This window comes from Erigeron canadensis, chromosome 4, assembly GCF_010389155.1.
Source record: "Erigeron canadensis isolate Cc75 chromosome 4, C_canadensis_v1, whole genome shotgun sequence".
In the NCBI taxonomy this organism is placed as follows: domain Eukaryota; kingdom Viridiplantae; phylum Streptophyta; class Magnoliopsida; order Asterales; family Asteraceae; genus Erigeron; species Erigeron canadensis.
In genome coordinates, this window is record NC_057764.1 from 24,241,904 (window position 1) to 24,264,957 (window position 23,054).

Consider the following 23,054-nt stretch of genomic DNA (forward strand, 5'->3'; position numbering starts at 1 on the left):
TCATGCTAAATCGTGGTCCTTATTTTTAAACATTATCATGTGATTTAGTTTAATGATTGCATGCTTCTTTTTTATGGGGCAAATTTGTTAAAAGTTGTCTCAGTTTAGAAGTAAGGTGACTTATTTGCAAGAAGTTTAGATACATATTTAGGGCTATCTTAAAAAATTATTTTATGGGTTTTACTGATGATAACCGTTATTATTAATGTAAATAAATTAGTTGTTTTTATCATAAAATTCAGAAGATGAACTTTTAATATTAAAGATACATGTTTTTTTATGTATGTTAATGACGACTTTAAAAGTATCATTAGAAATTATTTTATTTTATTAACGATATTTATTTTATTTAACTCAGTTATTTAAAAATACTAAGGATCTAACTGTGATTCGACAATTTTGAAAAAGTTTAGTCCTTATTTTGATTCATATTTGTATTTTAACAAGTATTTAAATAATGAAATACTAGGTTAAATCATCTTCCACTTGCTAGTGTAGTGGTTGACATCCTTTGCAAATGCTTTGGGACTCGGGTAATACCTGAGTTTGAATCCTGGCAAAGGTCTCCCAAGTCCTTCAATGATGCCTTGTTTCTTGGGTGACTTTGGTTTAAGGTTGAGAGAGTAGGGTTTACTCCAATTAAATTTCGTACTTTCGGATGGTTTAGTTAAAGGTTTTGGTTCACTGAAAATTTAAATGACATACTGCCTGAAAGACGTATGTGACAATATATGGGATAAACACGTTCTGATCATTTGAATGTTAAAAAAAGTTAAGTTAAATCATTTTAGAGATGTTAAAAAAAATAAAATTTATTTTAGAAAAAATGAAATAATAATAAGCTTTGTATAAAACACCCTGGCCAATATCCGTGTTCTTCCCACTTTCAAAAGCAAAAGCGACAACACACGCATATACTCACTCTCTTTCTGCATCCATCAGCAGCATTCAGCACGCATATATATTTTTAGAAAGAAAATATACCCATATATATACAGATACATACACATATAGATATAGAGAGAGAAAACAAATGCAATAAACAACAATACCGAATTCTCTCTTCCTCTCTCTATATCTTCATATATATACATTCACACAATAAAATCAATCAAAATTCATTCAAATTCATAACCATTTCCATATCACTATCATTTTAGATCTTCTAAAACCCTAGCTGTTATTCACACTACGTTATTTAACCGTTTTTGATATCATTTTTTCGCTTAATCGCTCATTTCGTAGGCTTCCGATTTACTCGCTGCTGGTTATGCTGAAATTGAAGATGAATTACTGTGTGTAATCAGTGTGTGAAGTTAGTGTGTGTATTCGGAATGGATGATAGAGGTAGTGGCGGATCGTTTGTGGCGGTTAGAAGGATTTCGCAAGGGATTGATAGAAGTAATACTACTACTACTACTTGTCAAACTAGTTCAGGTATATCTATATCTATTTCTGTATCTATATATCTATAATTCTCTCTATATATATATATATATATTTTTTTTTTTTTTTGTTGATTTTATGGTGGAATTATGCTAGTAATTATTGTTTATGATTTTGATTATATTTATGTATATGTTCAGGAGTTAAATTATACTAGAAGTATTGGATCTATCTATCTGTCTCAGATTGAAATTTTTAGGAGTAGATGATTACTTGCATTGAATTTTGTGGTGAGTTTTGTGTTTGGATGAAAATAATTACTATATTTTTTATATTATATATTTTTCATTTTCTAGGTAATGAGTTTTTTACAGTTTTATAAGCTTAGTTAGGATATTTTGTTGATTTCATGTGGAGTTAGGGGGATTCGGTTAGGAAAAACGAAGTTCAATTAAATATATTTCTCTTTAGTGAACAAAAGGATAAAAAATAAAAGAAACAGAAGATTTTATAATAATGGCGATATATAGAAATACAAATGTACGTAATTCAGGGCTCTTACAGTTAGAAATGTGCATATACGATATTGAGTCTACACGTCTAAAGCTAAATGACTCTTAGTTACTAGTTAAACTTATTTCATTTTGTTAATTACTAGAACTTTATAAGAATGGATACGTTTAAAGCTGGATTCAAATCTATTACGGGAGATGATTTGATTATTTTCGTTCTATTTGTTTATTTAGACTACCATGTCTAATAATGTTGAATGTGTCATGTAGGCAGTAGGTGATTGATTCTTTTCTGGATTAGCTTTTATTTGATATTCAATGTTGTGTTTTGTCTAAGTTGTTAATACTAGATGTTCGTTTATTTTGGTAAGTATGGTGGTACTATATATGTGTGTATTGGTTTTGGTAGACCCTTTTCCATCCTGAGTTACTGTGTGGTGTTGGCCTACTAAATTATGTCAAGCACATTGATACTTCTGACTTCTGAGTCCTTGACATACTCTATATGTCAGCGAATAATTATTGTTCACCTAAATTATGAAAAAGCATTGATGATTATGTTGCTTTATCAACACTTCATTTTAATTAGTTTATGACTTTTATGTTTCTGGATGGTTGAGAAACAGCTGCTGTTTACATTATAGGACCTGAGCTTTGATTGTAGTTGCCTGTAGTAATTGATACCATGTTTGAATTTTGACAATCGAGTGAAAATGATACTTGTTATTTGTTAGTTTATTTTTAAAATTTTTTTTTAATGATATATGTACCATATTATATTTCAAACCCCTTAACTTTTCTGGTGTCTTAAAAACTCACTTGCTTTGGGAATTGTTTCTCTTTTACTACAGCCGAGGTTGTAGCAGGATCAGCAGCATGGCTTGGCAGAGGCCTTTCATGTGTTTGTGCTCAGAGTAGAGAAGATGATTCTCGCCCGTCATTTGATTTGACCCCTGCCCAGGTCTTGTTTTAGACCAATAGCTATAGTAAATTAGTAACATTCGATCTATTTATGACATATATACCTCTAAAGTCTATTTTGTAGTGCATTATAAATTTTAGTGTCAGATCTTCCATAAATACAATAAGTATGACCATAATGTCATGCTCGTAGATGTTATTGGTTCCATAAGCATCATTGTTCTGTCGATGGTGCTTATTATTGGTATTTTAGTTTCCGCATTACACTTATTATTGCTGAGAATGTCAATGGTTGATGCGGAAGGCTTTCATGTGCCTTCTATTGATTTCATGTGTTGTGTTTCATTGTGGCTTTATGTTAAGTTAGAATATAACTGTATTTATTTCCAGACAAGGGATAATATGTGATATAGGTAAGCCTAATACACAGAAAGTAACCATTTGGGGTTTAAGTTTCATATGGTTCGTTGTTATATATAAAGAATGTTTTCTGTAATTGATCTTTGATTCTGATTCTTCTTTTTTGAAACCAACAGGAGGATTGTTTACAGAAACTGCAAAACAGATTAGATATTGCCTATGATAGTTCTGTTCCAGAACACCAGGTACGTATATGTCAGTTAAATGCTCATACGTCATACATTATCCATGATTTGAAGACAATAAAAGTAATGACACATGCTTAATTCATTTTATTTTTCTTTATGCCGTGTCTCTAATGCCTTTTTAGGCACATCTTTGGGGTGATTTATTACTAGGCATATATAGAATAAACACACATTCTTGATTGTATGTATCAATTAAAGTTGGCAGTTTCCATTTACTTATTTTCTGGGTATCTTCAGTTAAGTTTCTTTTCTATCTAGGTTTGTATTTGTTTTAGTTGACCCTTGTAAAAGGATTGCCATTTTGACTAGTTACCCCAATTCTCTCATTTTGCCTCTTCTAATACAATTAGTGTTTGTCTTACTTTGAATGTTGACAGAAAAAGAAATTGGTTGTTTAGATAATGGAGGGTTGGTCTCTCATCCTTTTCCTATTTTATTTTTACTCTAGGAAGCACTGAGGTCATTGTGGAAAGCTTCCTTTCCTGAAGAGGAGCTTTATGGTCTAATTTCAGAGCAGTGGAAGGAAATGGGATGGCAAGGAAAAGATCCATCCACAGATTTTCGGTAAGAAATACAGTCCCTCTTGTTTTAGATTTACCAATATTGTTATATACTCTAACCTCCTCGAGTTCCAATATAGGGGTGGTGGGTTTATCTCACTGGAGAACTTATTGTACTTTGCAAGAAACTACCCGGTATGTCTCTTGTTGCAATACATCTTATAGCTTTTGATTACTTGTATTAATTAATTTTGTCTGTATCCATTTGGAATCAAGTATTAATCTTTTATGTAAACTATAGAACTATAGTGATTAGTTCTGTTTAGATAAAGATATTGGAACAAATTCCTCTGTTGTATATAATTCTTGCTAGGCATATTCTGTTTCTGGTTGTCACTTTTGAAAGAGTTGATTTATTTCTTTTACACCACCTGGTGTTCAATTGTTACATTCTATGCAGAAATCATTCCAAGATCTTCTTCGTAAGCAGGAAGGTGACCGGTCCATGTGGGAATATCCTTTTGCTGTAGCTGGTGTCAATATCACATTCATGCTTATTCAGATGCTGGACCTTGAAGCAGGTTTGATTAATGTAGAATGTTCAGCTATTGATTTTGATAAAATATATTTCATCTGCTTTATTAAATCTAATCATGTTTCTTTCAGAGTGGATTAGATTTTCAACCATTGTGTCATTTCATTCAGTCCACTATTGTACTAGTGAAAACCAAAAAATACAAGAAAATTGCTGAATCGAACCTGTCACTTCATTGCAAAATTGTTCTTTATCAACCTGCTCCTCAAAACGCAAGAAATTGCAAAAAAATTGGTGTTTTTTAATTTATTTATAAGCATTTTCACAGTCTGTTGATTGTTTTGCAATTAAATAACAAGTACAGTGGCTGAAAAATGTATTAACTTGGTTCTTTTTCAAGTCTCTATTTCTCTTTATCGTCTCCCACTAAAAGAGGCCCATGTATTCTTCATCTAACATTATATTTTACCCATTTGACCCATCAAAGATACGGCAACCTAATCGACCCTTTTACTAGTAAATGTGTCGAATTTGCCACCTCTATGGCCACATACCGATGAACTTGTGCACTTTGTAAATTCTGATGTCTCCATTACAAGCAGTTTCTGTGTCAGGAATTTGAGAAAAAGATCCTGAATTACAGATTGTGTTGTTATACCATATATATTTCAGTAAAGCTTGAATGCTAGTTGCTAAATGATTAACAACTTGCAAAATTATTCCAAAAAGACACTTGTTTAAAGTTCATAAAATTGTTTTCTGTGCAGCAAAACCACGGTCTTTGGTTGGAGCGACCTTCTTGAAGTATCTTTCAGGTATGTACTTTCGTTTGTTTTAATTCTCTTATAACACTAGATTTCCTTCCGTTATTGTACTTCTAAACTGTCAAAGGTACACTATTATTTCTAAGAGACTTGTCGTCAACACTCAACACTTCTGACCATTGGGTCAATGGCCGCTTTGTATGTGTCATCTGACTTACATAGATGTGTTCATTTCAACCCAATCACTCATGAATTGGCCGGTTTATGGTTACACTGAAGCAGGGCTAGAAAGGAGGGTAAACCTGTTTTAAAACTTCTTAATGCATTCCCACCTTTGGTTGATGCTTTAATACTAAGCAGAAACCAAGCGTAAGAAATTCTAGTTTCTAGTCCTAAATCTGATCATTTTGAAGCTACAGGAATGGTGTAATTTTGATTATATTTTGTTACAATGGCTTTGCTTGGAGCTAATTAACTATCTATTTTATATTTTAATTCTTATCTGTGTATCCATATTTATTGCACAGATAACGAGTCCGCATTTGATCTCTTGTATTGCATCGCCTTCAAGCTAATGGATCATCAGTGGCTTGCCATGCATGCATCTTACATGGATTTCAATGTATGTACTTACTTTATATATTGATCTTCATAAGTTAACCTCTTCTGATTGTTCTTAAGTTTTCACTTTCTCTCTATCATTTCCTTAAGATTAAAGGACCTGAACTCATCGACTTTCTGGTTTCTTTACAATTGTGTTATATCTGAAAGGCTCAATGACATGTAACTTTAGTTAGAAGGGACACAAATTTAATGAAAGCATTAGGCGTTGAAACATCTTTACTCTTTAGTATGCTATAGCTGATCATGTCTTTATTTATTTAGAGGGTTGGTAGACCAAGGCTCCCAAGTCTCTGAGGGTTGGAGATGAAAATTATGATATAGTTTTTCCTTGCATATTGCATAAATGGAGGCGGCAAATAGGTGTGTTGGGCTGATTGGGCAATGTGTTAAAATGAGTAACGTGTCTCAATCGAGGCCTGAAACCTTTTTATATCCATGTTTAATTTTCATTACATATGTGTATATATATATATATATATATTATATAATGCGTTATATAGGTTTACCAAAACTATACCGTTGACATATTATTATTTAGTTTTGATTATACGTATTAAAAAGTTCATAATGCCCGACTTTCAACCAGTTTTCATTGTGGCTATTTTTCATTTGTGAGTTTTTGACCTATTAGAGTTGGAAATGAAACTTAACCAAAATCAACCTGTTCAAAGTAAACGGATTATATCTTGAAAAGGTTGTAGTCATGGTACCGACTACCGAGGGAGTGAAGGGTATTATCTGCAGCCTATGTTATTTATCTTACTTCTCCTAGTTGTGTGACAGCTATCTTCTTTTGTTCTTTGATACAGGCAGTGATGAAATCAACACGACATCAGCTGGAAAAGGAACTTTTGGAAGAAAACATAACACATCTTGAAGAGCTGCCCTCTTACGCACTCCTTACTCGATAACCATTCGTTTGTTTACTTCAAAAATTATTAGCTGGCAAGGTACCAAGATTTGAACAGTCCATGATCAGAGTGACACTAGCAAGTGGACAGTTTTACAGTGGATGTTTAAGCATAATATTAACATCAATATGGTGCATGACACTGCATTAAAGATTTACTACTAATAGCTTGATATGGGCTCCAAGAGATTTCAAGAATTTCCACTAGTTCCTAATCGTGGTGAAGGTGATGTAAACGGGTAGAACCTGAAAGAATTGTTGTATCAGCCTTACTGTGTCTAATGGGTTGGCATTGCTCAAAACTTTACATAAAAATGCTGATCTGTTCTTGGATCTCCTTGTCATGTTTATAGTTAATCTCTTAGAGGTGGTCAAATTAATGTGTTGAGTATGAGTTGATATCGGTGATTTTATCCTTTGGGTCAGTTTGGGTTGATTTAAAAATACTTTGGTGAGTATATATTGAAACTCTATAATACACTTCAGAAGGTTATATACTGGTAATCTGGTATAGTAGACGGAATATGTGGGTTACATTGAGTTGATTTGCATATACTATGGTCAATTTATTTTGAAAACTGTACATTTTAGAAACTTCACATAACAAGCTATGGAAACTTCACATAACAATCTATATGGAAACTTCACATAACAAGCTTCAGAAGGTTATGTACTCCAATGGAATATGGAATAACTAGGTGACCATTGCTAGAAGTTGTATACCCTATTTTCAGAAAGTTATGTGCTTGAATGGTATATGGAATAACTAGTAGAGGTGTACATTACCAGATTTTTTTTCTCAAACCTCTTTCAGATCCCAAACCGAAGCGGTTTTTGGTCAAAACGTTCAAAACAGGTTTTGAGGATTGAAAATACAAACCGAACCCAACTCGTTTGGATCGGTTTGAAAAACCGGCTTCTTTGAAGTAGAATTATTTTTAGACTTAATAATTTAAACTTTTGTTATAGATCAAACTTTGATTACATTTAACTTCTCTTATAGTACTTAGCTAGTTTGGGTTAGGTAATGTTTTGAGCTTATTTTTATTACATGATTTGTTTTTGATATAAGTTAAAAAGTTGATTTTTAGTGTTTGAACGAACATATTTTTTATATCTAACTCTGTATAACTATACTTATCCATAATACTATATAAATCATCTTATTGCTCCTCTCTTTTTAGCCACAAAATATCCGAATGCCATAATCTATCAGTATCCCTAACAGCTAAAACCCATGTGTTAGTAAAAGTTACAGGAATTCTTTTACGAGATCTATTATTTAACATCTAAAATAATTACACTACATTCTTTCATATCAATTGCATTTAAATCAATAACTTACATTATCCACCATCAACACTACCACAATTTGCCACCACTACCACCACCCATCGTCGCTGCCATTAGCAGACTGACGCTACTACCAGCACGTTCTCTTGTAGCCCAAACATGTGGAACAACATTTATGCTATTTTATTTTTATAAAAATATTAGAATTTTAAAGATTTCAAAATAAATAATAATATGTAAATTTACACACTAAAACTACAATCTTATTTTACCGAGTACCGACCAATAACTGAATCCTTGAGATTCAAATATATCAAAAATTAATTCTAAAATAAGCTAAATAATGTTTAAATAATATAATAATAGTAAGAGCATCCTAATAAAAGTTGATGAAAAAGTTTTCTTAAGAAAGAAGAGTCTTTTAATAGCTTAATACCATTATATATAAAGACGTTTTTAATTAAAAGATTGTCTCCCCAAACCGCTCAACATTAAAGACTTATTGCAATCTCATAAAGGTTTCGACACATCTTCTTAAACGCAAAACGACCTAGCTCGTTCTTCTTGCTTACGTATGGGTCATTTGAAAAACCAGGAACGAATGTGTCTTCTCCAATAAATTGCCTTCAATAACTGAAAAGCCTTAATTTTCTTTGGTTATCCAATCGAGCTCCCCGTTTAAACATCAGTTGGTCCTAGTGGAGTAGTTTTAATTTTTAGCTTTAGTAACTCTCTGAATCCAATATGTAAATTCTAGCGGCTTACTAGATTTTCATATCAATAAAATTTCGATTTTGTTGTTAAAAGAAAAATTTAAAAGATTGACAATAATAAGTTTGAACAAAAGTTTTTTTTTTTTAGATTGGAAAAAGAAAAAGAAAAGGTTTTACACCTTTAGTTAGGGGGTATTTGGTATTACGATTCTTAAACAAAATCTGCATTTTCAAAATAGATTATGCGTGCGTTTTGAAAAAGCATGTAGCTACATGCTTCTCCAAAACTGCGTTTTCATAGCCAATAATCACTTTTTCATACAAACACTTTTTTAGATTATTTATGTTTTACAAACGTAATAATCAGATAATCACTTTATAACGCAATCCCAGACACCCTCTTAGTAAATTATTTCCGTAAGATAAAAATCTTTTTAAAAGCTTTTTCCAATCGGTAAGCTAAGCTAAGACCACCCACATCGGTGATCCTTTATACAGATTGAATAATATTATATTGAAATAAAAGTACAGAAGCTAACAATTCCTCATGCTCCAAAATCAATCTTAGATTGTCTTCCAAAACAAGCCACATGTCACCATTCTATTAGTGACATTTTTAAAAACTTTATTACACATAATTAATTATAGCCTTTGTTAGGTTTTTCTTTAATTTCTTACTAAGCATACTTTTTCACATAAATATAAACATATGGTATTATTATTTTTTTTTTACGAACATTTTGACATAAATTTTATTAAAAATGGAATTATTTCAAAACATTAAATTTTTTTATTTTACTAATTTTTTTATTTTGTTTTTGTTATTTCAATATTTATAAGATTATTGTAAAACTTATTCTACTTATTAAAAGTAAAGTATTTATTTTTGATATGGTAAATATAGTTATAACTTATATAAATATAATAAACAAATAGTTTGGGTTGGGCTGTGAGTGTGAGTGTGAGTGAAATTTTGAGTTTGGTTGGATTGTATTGATGGAGGAGAGGGAGAAACTATTTTTTAATTAAAGATTGGGTTATGTGGGTCTAATACCCGATTAAACTCACAATACTTTACAAAAATTAAGGACCAAAACATCCTTTGGCTGAAAATGGCCCCTCCTCGTGGATCTTCGAATCTCATGGCGATTTACGGTATTTGATACTTGATAGCATTTATTATTAAAAAATCCATCTATGTTAATTTTTCTGTTGTCAAAATGAAGTAAAATTATTGAGTATGATATATATGTATGTATAGGTTATGATGTGGTTTTGGGATCAATTGCTGCATTTTATATATTTATGGCCCCTTTTACTAAAGTTGAAGAAAGCTTCAATGTCCAGGTTCCTTCCTTCGTTTCATCGATTCTTCTTTTCTATCTAGATAAAAGAATTTTTTTTTTTTTGACTTTTTTGTGCATTTTGACGCCACAACCTCATTGAACATAGCTGAACTTTATCCGTATAAACTTTCTCCTTGCGGTGTCTAAATAATTTCAAATAATTTTATATATTCAGTGGTAACCTGCAATTTCTGGTTTTTCCTTTCTTCATCGTAATTATCGAACTTTATCGAGTTGAACTGACCAAGTTTTAGCATTTGGTTGACTCAGGCCATGCATGATATCTTGTATCATCAGCATCACATAGAAAAAGTAAGTTTTGTCTACTTTTTTTAGTAGAACGTTAGTGTCGTGGGTTACTTTCTCCGCTTTCTGGAGTTGAAAAGATAATAAGTTTCTCTAATGATCCTGTTCGATACTGCATATACAGTATGACCATTTGGAGTTTCCTGGAGTTGTTCCTCGCACATTTATCGGTAAGTTGTTTCTTGGTAATATTGTTTTATTATAGCAGGATCTTATGTATTCAAACTATTGTTTGAAGTTTGAAACTACATGTCCCATGCTATCTTTTGGCAGGTGCGTTGATAGTTTCCATTTTAGCATCTCCGATGGTTTTAGCTATCAATCTGCTGCATTTGCCAAAGATTTATAGTCTTTTAGCAGGTCAGTTCATCAATTTTTCTGAACCGGCCAACATAGTTGGTAATTTTATTATGGAAGACACTGCAACTTACTAGGCATACAATTATATTTAGCATTAATAGTGTAAATTTCACTTGTGAAATATATATTCTAATGATATTTTCTTCTTCGAATCATTTGTGTTATTTTGTTCAGTGCGTTTGACCCTAGGATTCTCCATCTTGGCTACACTTAGATTTTTACGAGCTCAGGTATTAAAGTTATTAAGTCTACTTGATGTCTGTTTACATATGCAGGGGTTGGGTATTGTAAAACAAGTATTAAAGTAAAACAAATAAGACAAGATCTTGACCCTTAAATCATGGTTAGATTGATGCACGAAGATTCACGAAACAATTGATACACGATGATTTTCATGATGCACGGTGATTTTCAGTAAAGAGAAACCTATTGTTTTATTTGTTATACTTGAATACTTGTCTTATTATACCGAAAACCTACATATGCATGTAATCTTTTTTATGTCACATATTTAATGACATGCATTTGGCTTAACATTGGTAGGTTAAGGAAAAGTTTGGCCTTCAAGTTGAGGCTTTCTTCGTGATACTGGTAGCAATTCAATTTCATTTGCTGTTCTACTGCTCACGACCTCTTCCTAATATATTGGCATTGGGTTTAGGTGATTGAACTTGACTCCTAGTGCATTAATATAGACCATTACTTCACATGTTTATATAGAGTTTCTGTTTCACTTTTATATTAGGAAAATGATTTATTCTCCTAAATATTTGGAACATGATTTATCCTCCTAAAGTTAAACGTGGTAAGATAGCCGATTTTGTAGATGATTTAATAATGCTGCTTTCATGTGACTCTTAAATATGGTTTGGATAGATGCTGAATGAGACTTACGTTTTACTTCTGCTATTTCCAATCTTTGATTTTCTTTTAATGACAACTTGGTGCGTAATATGTTATAATTCTAAAGAGTGTTGTTTTATTGACTCTGTAGTAAATTTATCCTATGGCTACTGGTTGAAGGGGAGCTATTATGCCACACTAAGATGTCTGGTATACTTTTCAAAACTTTAAATACCCTATACTATGGATTTCAAATTTCATGTCCTGTAATATTTTCAAACATAATTCCACATTTGAATATCTCTTTAACTTTGAAATCAAGATCAGGATTTGTTTGCTTTGATGAGTATATATTAGCTTCTAGTATTTTTCTCAGGCTTTAAAACTAATTAAAGTGACACCAAGGAATAATGACTACTGATTGCTGCTAGTACACTAATAGTGCTCTAAATTGTGCTATATTTAGTAGCAAGTATATTTATTAAAACCCAAAACATGTATGTACAACAAGTAATAGCCTCCAAGTTGGAGACAGCATCAATTTTTCTACATACACCAAGAGTAATAGTGTTTTAAATTGAAAAACATTGTATAACATGTGTCTCTCTACACCTATGTTTCTATGCACGTCTCATTTTATCTTATTTGAAGTTCAGATTTTTGCTACAATTGTCTTTAGATGTGATATGCTGCTGCTCCTTTGTCCTCTTGGTCTAGAGCTTTTGCTGGTATGTCCACTTGGTACTGAATTGCGTTCTTATTGTATTTGTTGTCTTCCCTTGCATATTATATCCTTATTGATATATTGTTATCGATGGCAGACAAAATCGATTACATTGTGGAAAGCCATAAAATGCTGCATCGGAGCTGCGATATTTAGCATAGGTCTGTATTACTATGTGCTGCTATATATATATATATACACGTTTTAGTTTTCAAGGCCAAGCAATAAACCATGTTAATGTCAATCACATTGATTTCTTATATTTTGTAGTATTATTGTTATTTTTTACAGGTCTTACTATCTTAGTTGATTCAATAATGTGGCAGAAGCTATTGTGGCCTGAATTCAATGTTTTTTGGTTTAACTCTGTCTTAAATCGAAGTTCAGAGTGGGGTGTATCCTCTGTTACAAAAACTATTATATACTGGTCTAGCTTGTCAGTCTATTCATGTAAGCTATCCTTTTTTTATTTGACCTTTTTCGGATAATAAAGATAACCCAAAATCCCAAATCAACCCCTTTATCATTAGATGAGTTGCAATTGCGACATCTAGTTCTATCTCTCTCTCAAAAATAAATATTTATCACACTAAATCATACAATAACAATGTTGTCCTTGTCTTTAAAACTACCTATTTGTATAGGATTAGGATTCCCTGAAGCTGTAACAACTTGAGGGGTCAAGTTGGAAGGATCTCAACCCTTGGCTTAAAATCAAAGGTCATGATTTAAAGATGATCACTAAATCTTGACCCTTGATTTTAATCCAAGGGTTGTGATTCCTCCAACTTGCCTAGTCAAGTTGGAGGAATTTGAGGGGGACCCTAATCTGTTTTTTTATAGTAACTTCTATTAATCTTAGATGGCTCATTGTCATACTTCCGTTCCTAATTCTCTACAAAGATGTACGAATTTCTAAATTTCTTCCTAAACATCTTTTCTTTTAATCAAAAAGTGTGGTGCAGCTTCTTGCAATTTAGTTCTGTTTCTTCCCTAACAATTGTTGTCTAGACTCATCCATTTTATTGGTACTTCACTTCTGCTTTGCCTCGATCGTTGTTGGCTGCATATCCTCTCTTTATGGTAAGTTTAGTAATTAGTTAGGAAATCTAAAGATTTGTATTCTATATCTAAATTGATATATCTTTTGCAGCTTGGGGTTATACTTGATAAAAGAATTGTATTCTACATCCTTCCAGTTCTCTCGTTTGTTATACTTTATTCCAAGCTTCCACACAAGGTATCTTACATGCATCAATCATAAATTAGTGGTTGACTATAGGCTAACTTCTTTCATTTTACATTCTACATTTTGCAGGAGCTCCGGTTTGTCATTAGTTCCGTTCCAATCTTTAATTTGTCAGCAGCTATTGCAGCTAGTCGTATGTATGTGGCTTCTATTTATGTTAATTGGTATTTGACACCATTGTCTTGCTTAATACTATGTTCTTTTACAGTTACAACAATAGAAAGAAGAATTTATGGAATTTGCTTTACATAGCTCTGCTGGGTTTACTCGTGATCAGGTTGGATAGTTTTGTTTGATCATTCTTATGAAAATATTGAACCTTTTCACTTCCCAATATTGATATTGTAGTTTGTTTAGTCTAGCATCCACTGCCATAACTTTCATGGCTTCATATGAGAACTACCCTAGTGGTTATGCTCTAAAATCTTTGCACAGAGTAGGTAATCTTTCCCCTCTACCACTCACACATGCGCACACACACACACACACACACAAACACAAACACAAACGCGCTCACACCTACCCAACTATCATAATTTTAGTTGAATCTTATAGATTCATCAATTTAATTTTGCTGATAGGCCAAACCAAAAACACTACCAGTGAATTGTGGGTTCATATTGATACCTTCTCAGCTATGAATGGGATTTCCCGGTTTTGTGAGAATGACAACCAATGGAGGTATATTTACTATCAATTTTCACAAATGTTAATAGTTTCAGGAGTTGCACTCTTATGGAACAGTTTCTTAAGTTTGTCAATAAATGTCATGAACTGTACTTTATACACAGTAATAATCTGGTTCATTGACTAATTTATGCTCCCAATTCAGGTACTCTAAAGAAGAAGGCATACCATTGGAAGAGCTTTGGCAGAGAAACTTTACTTATCTTCTGAAGTGAGTGATCAATTTTCTATTCTACTACTATCTGTAAAATGTTACATATGCTAGATTGTGGTTCTTCTCATTGTTCTTTCTTTACCTCATAGCTATATGCATACATTTAGGATTTTCATACACGTATTAGAATAAACATAACTTCAAGTTATTTATGGAGTTCATTAATGTGCCTGCATTCATGGGTACTGATAGAACCTTTAATTTTCATCTTCTTTTTTTTTTTTGATTTGTTTTGTAGCGGTAAAGACTAATGACACTAGAATTTGATAATATAGGGAAACATTGTTTATAACCCTTGTTTTGTGCTTTGGGGTAAAGTTCATCTTAGGTTGCATACACAACTTTGACATGTATCTCTAGTTCTCTACATTCCTAGAATTTTCAGTCGAAAGTTAGACCATAAGATACTCACAATTTATTAGCATATGAACCTTGCAAATTGCTATTTTTTCGATCATAGGTGCTCCGTGGAGGTTAAGTAACAGACCTTTTTTCTACGTCACTACGCGTCGTGACTTGTCAGTGTAACATGCATTTTGTACATATCTATTAAATAATAAATGCATCAGATATGATTTTAGAGATATATTTAGTCAATAAGATCTGAATAGTTGAATCAAAGCGATTCAGAAGGTTGTATGCATAATAAGGATATGACTTTGAGTCTGTTTTACCCGTTCGGTAAATAACCCATATCTGCCCTTCCAGAAGTAAATGGGTCCAAATTACCACCTCCACTATTCATTTTGTCTTAAAAGACTTTTCATGTTTTATTGTTAAAATAGGATTTGACCAATCCAATGTTTCCATTTTGACTCAAGTTCTTAAATTTTTGGAATAGTGAACACTCGAGCATCAATGGATTCAAGTGCTTGTTTCAGGTGGATGGCTTTTCCAGAATTCATCTTAGGGGTGGCTTCCCACCAATTTCAATGGTACTTATACTCAGCATTAATTTTATTTTTTTTGTATATCTAGAATACAAGTATGAAATTTGTTGTATTTTCTACAGGTCAAAGAACCGAAAGTATATATACATGGGAATTTCCAAAACGCAGATATCATGCATAGAAGTTGGTCAGGTTGCTCATGACTTCCTTCACCTTGAGAAATGCAACTTGTGTTATATTTTATAAATCGACCAGTTGGTGCCTCCTAACTTATTAGGATTTTAAATAGCGAAGTGTGTTATTTGAAGGTGCAAATATCTTGGCAGTTCTAGTCATTAAAACTTCTTCTTGGGGTAGCAAAACAAAGTTTTGATGTATTATACTTTTTTATTTCATTGAAAATTGAGAATCTAGTTGACTGAAGTTGAGTTGGAGTCTTTTACACAGATACAAATTTTCAACCAATTATGTCTACAGGCCGAGAACAAAATACAAGTAACAAAAGTTTCAATGCATTGTTTGTGTTTTTAGACGAGCATTTATCAAGTTCTTATGTATTTAGTTTGTACCCATATTTTGCTGACGTGCTACGATGCAAAAAGAATAAGATTGTGTTGCGTCTTTCTCTTGTCATCGGTTTGTTAATATAGTAAAGCAAAAGAAAGTCTCCAGTTATTCAAGATTGCAGAATGAATTTTAATGGCTTACAGCTCTTTTCTTTAAGATTCAAGATTATTGTATTATATATAGTTAAGGGTAAATGATTCGTTTTTGCTTTACCAACTTTTTTATTGTATTATATATAGATATATTTTTAACCAACTTTTTTGTTGTTATAGACTTATAGTTAACACTTTATCTTAAATTAATCGTTGTAAACTTTGTTAAGCTTAGTATGATATTACATAATTTAGCTTGTGATAGTGCTGTAGGGATCGCATAAACCTAAGTTCAATGGTTGTTACTGTTTGAAGAATTTAAACGAACCTCGAATTAAAAGAGATGCCTACTTTCAACTATACTTTTTCATTTTGGTTTTACATGAACCTTTTCCCCATGAAATACTTTGTTAGAAAAGGATCCATAGCCAGAAAGCATGACTACATGTGGTGATTCCCTAATGGTTACTTGCACCATTTTCTACATAGTAAATAAATATATCATGATTGATTTGATACCTTGAATGATTAATACATAGATAGATATTGAGAAAGAGAGATTGTGTATGGAGATCACTGATCACTTTGATTAGTAACACTTTCCTCTCAAACATGAACGGACATCCTTATATTAATACATGTCAGATCTTTAATTAGTATCTTTATCTTTATATTCGAATTCTTTATAGGTTAAGGATTAGATCAAGTGTAATGGTGTACATTTACGAGATACAAAGTTATACTTGACTCGATTATTATTTTTCATAAATCATCACTAAAATGATTTAATGATCATAATGAACAAACAAAATTATTCATATCCTGATTAGAGTGTATATATTCGTTTTTTATTTTTATTTAAACTGAACATATAAAATTCTCTTTTATGACCCATATCATTCCGGTTTCCTATGTGTATCTATCTTAGATAATTTACAAAGCTTCATGTCAATTAATTTTTAGGGCTTGACTTGGAAAGGGGGAATATTTTTGTAATATATCAATCATACATTTAATCTGTGTATATGACTATAGCTATCAATTTTACAGTTAATTGCATATTCAATTTTTCCGAATTTTTAACATAAAAAGGTGAGTACAAGACTATAAGGGCTAATAAATCTTGATAAACCTAAATAAGCATCAAAAGACACACCTCAAAAAACAAAGTACTAACTTTGCCAACTTGAAAACTCCTCACACTAATCAAAAACACATACACTTATACACACACACTCTTCTTATCTTTGGTCCCTTTTCAAGATTTCCAAACCAAAACATTTTGTTCTCTAAAACCCTAAAATCCACACATCAACAAAATGTTACTCCACTCAACAATATCTCAATCTCCACCACACCCACAACCCATTTTCATATCATCATCAAATTCTTTAAATTTCCCATCTGGGTTTAGGATTTTACAACTCAAAAAGTCCAAATGTAGTGGCTTTATTGTAAAAAACCAATCTTCAGTGTCAAAAGTGCATAGTTATGGAACAGTTGATTATGAGAAAAGTAGGCCAGGAACAAGTGTAACATGGAAGTCTATTTATAAAAGGATTTCAGTAATGGGGAACCCTGAAAAGGGTGCAACTGAGGTTTTGAATCAGTGGGAAAATGAAGGCAAAAAAGTTACAAAATGGGAACTTTGTAGAATTGTTAAAGAAATGAGGAAATATGGTAGGCATAAGCTTGCTCTTGAGGTATATGTGTTAAAGTTTTTTGCTTTTTTTTTTTTTGTGTGTGTTATGTTGTTAGTAGTTTGGAAGATTGATTGGATGAATATAAGATACTGTAGTGTATTTATGTAGTGTTAAACATTGAAATTGTAGTAGTATAAAATAAATAAAATAAAAGCGGAGTTCAGGGTTTCAAATCGCGCCCTCATATCCATTTAAACATAGTGTTACATGATTTCCCTTCTATCGTGTTGCCCGTGGGACTAGTTGGTGGGGACGAATAGTGGGTCGGTTATCGATTTTAGTACTATGTTGTAAGGAGGTCTAGGTTGGCTTTTGGAATGTAGATGAAGTTAGTTTAAAAGTCTAAAAATAATTTTAAAGAATTAGTAATGTGTTTTATTTTCTAAGCAAAATAAAGCTTACTACATTGAGATGGTAAAATTTGTATTCGAAAAGAATTGCAGATGAGTATTTGAGTTCTAGAGTTAACATTTGTTGAGATTTAGGCCTCGTTTGTTTTTGAAGAAAAACTCTGAGCGTCCTCTTGATCTAATTCGGTCAGAAGTTTTATGTATAATACCCCGTTTGTTTTTCTTTCAGATCCAGAGGGTGAAACCTCTTAGAAACTTCATATTCGGTCAGAGGTTTGTGAATCTCTTTTTGATTCTGATAACAACTTTCTGAAACAAAGCAAAGACATAAAACCCAACAACATTATACCTTTTATTTGCCCTTTGCAAGCCTCGCTCATCAGTATCGTTCCTATATAGAGGACCATTTTATAACTTTGCTGATATTATGAAGTATTTAGATAAGATTATAACATTCTGTCAAAACGTGTGTAATTGTGCTTCTGTTTTGTCTCAAATATCTTAGTTAGCAAGGGAAAAAATTCAAATAATATGAACATGTGTAAAATATATTGCATGTGTTGTATGGCATGATTGGTATAGCTATATAAACTGCGTACATAAAAATAACTAGTTATCAAGATGAAAAGTTGAATGATATGAAAGTTCAGTGTGACGAATACAATAGCTGTTTTTATAATTTAATCAAAATAACTTACTAAGGCATCAGCCTCATGACCATCATTTGTAAATGCTTATAAAAACTTAGGTGCATAACACAGATGCATATATATAAATTAGTGAATGGTCAATATATATGGAAGACAACACACATTAGCTGTGGCCTGTGGACACTCGGCAGGAGTTGGCTAGGTGGGTAAGACTGGGCAGGTTGAGTAACTGGTAAACTACAGCTTGTGTCGGGTCAGGTTAGGCAAGTGTTGGATTCATGTTATTACTTGATGAGTTAAATATAATTACAAAATATGTGTTATAACGATGTATACAAAAATTGTGATAGCACAAGATGTAACTATGTAAGCTCTTTTTAGCAAAAAGGATTAATAGCTTCTATGTATCTGAATAAATTTTGAGTGACTTTCAACCGACTTGACATGCTCGGCCTTGTATTCATTTTAGTTGTATGTTTCAGCCTAACCCATTTGACCCGTTAGTGGTATGTTTTAGCTCAACCCATCTAACCCAAATCAACCAGTTTATTCGTAAATCCGCCAGAATTGCTATATCTAGCTGTTTCTGTTTAGAAGAAAGAGACCTTTCATTTTGTGTTAATTACCTAAAAAAAGGTTCTGGAAATGTGATTATCATTTCTTGATAATTGAGCATCATCGTACCGTTATTAATGTAATTTCCCTCACCTGCAGATTTACATGTGGATGAATAACAGACCTGAGAGGTTCAGAATATCATCGAGCGATGCGGCAATTCAACTAGATCTAGTATCTAAAGTATACGGTATATCAGGTGCTGAAGATTACTTCAAAAGCCTGCCGAATAATTTAATGGACAAACGTATATATGGGGCCCTCTTAAATGCTTATGTGCGTGCTAGAATGGTGGAAAAGGCCGAATCTTTATTAGTTGAAATGAAAAAGAAAGACTATGCTAGCCATGCCCTTCCATTCAACGTGATGATGACCCTCTACATGAACCTTAAAGATCAACAAAAAGTGGAAGCCTTAGTTAAAGAAATGATGCAAAACAACATCGATTTAGATTTATATTCATATAATATCTGGATTTCATCTCGTGGGAATCAAGGATCTATTGAAGAAATGGAGGAAGCTTTTGAAAAACTAAACCTTGACGGGTCGGTCAATCCAAATTGGACTACTTATAGTACCATGGCTACTTTATATATCAAGAAGGGCGCATTTGAAAAGGCTGAAGATTATCTTAGAAAGATTGAAACCCTAATCACAGGGCGTGATCGAATTCCTTATCATTATCTTTTAAGTCACTATGGTAGTATTGGGAGGAAAGAAGAAGTTCAAAGGATTTGGGAATCCTATAAAACAATCTTTCCATATATACCGAATTTGGCTTATCATGCTGTTATCTCCGCGTTCATCAGAATGGAAGATATTGAAGAAGCCGAGATTCTTTATGAAGAATGGGTGTCAATAAGGTCATCTTATGACCCAAGAATTGGTAATCTTTTATTAGGTTGGTATACTAGAAATGGGCTCTTGGAGAAAAGTGAACTTTTTCTCAAAGAAATGTTGAATGTTGGCAAATCAAATTCGAGTACATGGGAAATTGTTGCTGAAGGGCACATCAAAGAAGGTAGGGTATCAGATGCATTATCTTGCTTTGAAAAAGCGGTATCTAATGAAGGGTCGAGCTTCTGGAGGCCAAAACCTGTGAATGTTGCTGCTTTGTATAATCTTTGCGAACGGGATAATGATGAAAAAAGCAAGGAGGCGTTGCTTGAGGTGTTGAAAGGAGCTGGTGTTCTTGAGGATGATGCTTATATGTCGCTTTTACCTTTTTACAATGGATCAAACCCGGGAAATGTTCCAGAAATTGAGGGTGATAATGATGAAGAAGCGGCGGATTTACTTTTAAACGAACTGCAAGCAATTTAAGGACTGATTATAATCTGGTATTTATGTTATAATTCATTGTTGTTAAAGATTAATGCAGATTCTAGTTATGGTTAGTCGTTACACAAGATTTTGCAGAGTTCTTATGATGATGTTTGGCATTTTGAGCGAAGTTAGATACATTCAAGGAGTTGGTTTTTTTAGGCTTTTATCCTTTAGTCTATGGTGTTTGAAGTAGTGAGCGATGTGCAACTCTTTCTGCGCAACGTACAAGAAGCTATAACAAAACCTATATATATATACATATATATATAGACTTCATATATTTTCGTTTTACATCTTGTCAGTTACTGTCATCACTTAATGTGTTCAAAATAGATTTTGGGTTTTTAACAATGCTTTTTGAAAAACCATGTAAGTATATGTTTTTCCAAAACTGTGTTTTCATAGTAAATAATCAATTAATCACTTTTTCATTCAAAAACTTTTTCAGATAGTTGTGTTTTACAAACCAATAATCAATTTAAAATGTAATCCCAAATATCCTCTTGGTAAATGAGATTTAGAGGATCAGATTTTTCTTTAATCCTAAATACGTTGGCAATGAAGTATATCAACCAATATCAATACCATATAATGTTGCTTAATGTTACACGAAATCTTTAAATGAGACAAGTCAAAAACTTCAACTTCAAATCTTCAATAGGCAACCAAAATTAATGTAGGGAACATATTATCGTATTTGTACATTAGTCTTATTGCCGTGTGCGATGCACCCAGAGTATAAACCCAGGCTTATAAACACCAATCAATCCTATATTTGACCGATATTGGATCATAACTTATTCCAACTTGATAGATACGTGACATATTGCATGATTAGGCCCATTGTTCAAGGTGAAATTTTGGTCTCATTTGACCCATTGTTCAAGCGAACAGGTTTTGCCATTCCTTAAGAAATTGATTGTGTACTGATTAAGAATCCAATTTTCTTAAGCGAATAGATCATTTATGCATTAATTAGATCTTTTTTAAAATCTTTTTTCCTCCTTATAGGTATATACAAACTTGAATCCATGGCTTTTAGTAGTGGCAGTGACATATTGTGTTGCTTAATTATGAGTTTTTTTTTTTTGTTCAACTTTATCGGAGGCTCGTAAGAAACTAAGAAATCTCGGTAGTTTTTTGGTATGGTTTAGTTCATACCTTGTTGTATCTCTAAAAAATGTCTTATTTACCAAGGATGAGTAGACAACTTTTAACGTATAAGTCATTTTGTGGGCTACTGAACGAGATCTAAAGAGAATTCCTACAAGAGAATTCGCTACAGAACATAACATACTTGTCACTTCCTCTTTGTGCCCGATATGTAGGGTAGGGGACAAATCGGTACATCATTTGTTCACAAGTTGCTATCTCACACATTAGTTTGGCAGATGGTTTCCTCCTGGTGCAACATGTAACATTTTTTTGCATTCTCTTTGGAAGATATAAGGGAACACACTCACAAATTGTGGGAAATAAAAAATAAAAAACTAATCCATGGCGTTTTGGTCCTTTCCTCTTGGGTTACTAGAAGACAAGGATCCAAATGGTATTTGAAATTAAGCCTCTACTGGTGAACAAAGTTGTACAAGACAACAAATTATTGGGGTGCTCCGACTTTAGAAGACTGGAACAACTGTCCTTTTAAGCAAAATGTAATTTGTGAATAGGTAAAATTCTCCCAAAATAACCATAAACCAAATTTATAGTAAAAAAAGGAAAAATTATTGCAGTTAGTAACCACTATGGACTTCGATTATAGTTTATATACCAGTTTTTATATATTGTTATGTTATGAAAACGAGCTGATCAGAATTAGAATTAATCATAAACGACAAACTTTGCAAGAAATTGTCAAGCGAATAAAGAACTCAATAGGATTAGGTTTTCTTGCATTACTTCTAGTCTTCCACTATCAAGCTAATAACAGAACTTAACTTTCTTGTTCAAAAAACTAACGACTAATTACAAACCGGGAACGCCTAACCTTTTTACGAAAAGCACCACTTTGCACTACTAACTACCTGTTATGTATGCGAACTGTCTCGGGTGAGATTGGAGTCCACCACTTTTTGGTTGATACATCCCACACGATACCGCTACGCCAAAGATCCTTTAGTGGAGCACAACTAACTAAGAAATGAGAAGTGAACTACCCCTCTTAAAGGCCTAAGGTCCTTTCTTAACATAGTATTATGTTACCAACATGGTTGCAACATGAAGAATTTCTAGTAGAGGTGTAAAAAAAAACCGGTTAACCTAACCGACCCGATATGTAACCGGTTAACCCAACCGGTTAAGAACCGGTACCGTACAAACCGGTTATAGGTTACTATAAACCGTCGGTTAGGAATCGATCCTTACTT

General features: G+C 32.6%; 3 protein-coding genes across 6 annotated transcripts; all 3 read left to right on the top strand.

Annotated features, from left to right (window-relative positions):
- Positions 1 to 1,012: 1,012 nt before the first annotated feature.
- On the top strand, positions 1,013 to 7,168 carry LOC122595463 (ELMO domain-containing protein C-like). Of its 3 annotated transcripts, XM_043767827.1 has the most exons (10): positions 1,345 to 1,437; positions 1,587 to 1,676; positions 2,750 to 2,859; positions 3,356 to 3,424; positions 3,876 to 3,991; positions 4,068 to 4,122; positions 4,388 to 4,508; positions 5,230 to 5,277; positions 5,754 to 5,848; positions 6,660 to 7,168. In XM_043767827.1, the coding sequence occupies exons 2-10, from the start codon at positions 1,652 to 1,654 to the stop codon at positions 6,759 to 6,761; spliced, it is 741 nt and encodes a 246-aa protein (XP_043623762.1). In that variant the 5' UTR covers positions 1,345 to 1,437; positions 1,587 to 1,651; the 3' UTR covers positions 6,762 to 7,168. The 3 variants fall into 3 exon arrangements, with proteins under 3 accessions (XP_043623761.1, XP_043623762.1, XP_043623763.1); XM_043767826.1 differs by lacking the exon at positions 1,587 to 1,676 and having other exon boundaries at positions 1,013 to 1,437; XM_043767828.1 differs by lacking the exons at positions 1,345 to 1,437; positions 1,587 to 1,676 and adding an exon at positions 2,597 to 2,627.
- Positions 7,169 to 9,723: 2,555 nt separating this feature from the next.
- LOC122595710 (dol-P-Man:Man(7)GlcNAc(2)-PP-Dol alpha-1,6-mannosyltransferase) lies at positions 9,724 to 15,808 on the top strand. Of its 2 annotated transcripts, XM_043768135.1 has the most exons (20): positions 9,734 to 9,921; positions 10,028 to 10,113; positions 10,383 to 10,424; positions 10,543 to 10,588; positions 10,692 to 10,778; positions 10,953 to 11,008; positions 11,322 to 11,439; positions 11,773 to 11,831; positions 12,278 to 12,349; positions 12,443 to 12,506; positions 12,637 to 12,740; positions 13,357 to 13,428; positions 13,499 to 13,585; positions 13,664 to 13,731; positions 13,803 to 13,871; positions 13,952 to 14,034; positions 14,176 to 14,275; positions 14,427 to 14,492; positions 15,337 to 15,430; positions 15,508 to 15,808. In XM_043768135.1, the coding sequence occupies exons 1-20, from the start codon at positions 9,879 to 9,881 to the stop codon at positions 15,586 to 15,588; spliced, it is 1,497 nt and encodes a 498-aa protein (XP_043624070.1). In that variant the 5' UTR covers positions 9,734 to 9,878; the 3' UTR covers positions 15,589 to 15,808. The 2 variants fall into 2 exon arrangements, with proteins under 2 accessions (XP_043624071.1, XP_043624070.1); XM_043768136.1 differs by lacking the exons at positions 15,337 to 15,430; positions 15,508 to 15,808 and having other exon boundaries at positions 9,724 to 9,921; positions 13,952 to 14,030.
- A 1,479-nt stretch (positions 15,809 to 17,287) lies between these two features.
- On the top strand, positions 17,288 to 20,854 carry LOC122595252 (pentatricopeptide repeat-containing protein At1g02150). Its single transcript, XM_043767588.1, has 2 exons — positions 17,288 to 17,747; positions 19,462 to 20,854. Exons 1-2 carry the CDS (start codon positions 17,364 to 17,366, stop codon positions 20,683 to 20,685), a joined length of 1,608 nt encoding a protein of 535 aa, XP_043623523.1. The 5' UTR covers positions 17,288 to 17,363; the 3' UTR covers positions 20,686 to 20,854.
- The last annotated feature ends 2,200 nt before the right edge of the window (positions 20,855 to 23,054 follow it).

Excerpts from the sequence above, each read along its gene's own strand:
- LOC122595252 (XM_043767588.1), top strand. The coding sequence starts at position 17,364 with ATGTTACTCCACTCAACAATATCTCAATCTCCACCACACCCACAACCC. Across the intron at positions 17,748-19,461 it reads GGCATAAGCTTGCTCTTGAG|ATTTACATGTGGATGAATAA; the intron begins GTATATGTGTTA and ends CCTCACCTGCAG.
- LOC122595710 (XM_043768135.1), top strand. The coding sequence starts at position 9,879 with ATGGCCCCTCCTCGTGGATCTTCGAATCTCATGGCGATTTACG. Across the intron at positions 12,350-12,442 it reads TTGGTCTAGAGCTTTTGCTG|ACAAAATCGATTACATTGTG; the intron begins GTATGTCCACTT and ends TATCGATGGCAG. Across the intron at positions 14,035-14,175 it reads AAAATCTTTGCACAGAGTAG|GCCAAACCAAAAACACTACC; the intron begins GTAATCTTTCCC and ends TTTTGCTGATAG.
- LOC122595463 (XM_043767826.1), top strand. The coding sequence starts at position 1,335 with ATGGATGATAGAGGTAGTGGCGGATCGTTTGTGGCGGTTAGAAGGATT. Across the intron at positions 4,509-5,229 it reads GATGCTGGACCTTGAAGCAG|CAAAACCACGGTCTTTGGTT; the intron begins GTTTGATTAATG and ends TTTTCTGTGCAG. Across the intron at positions 5,849-6,659 it reads CATCTTACATGGATTTCAAT|GCAGTGATGAAATCAACACG; the intron begins GTATGTACTTAC and ends TCTTTGATACAG.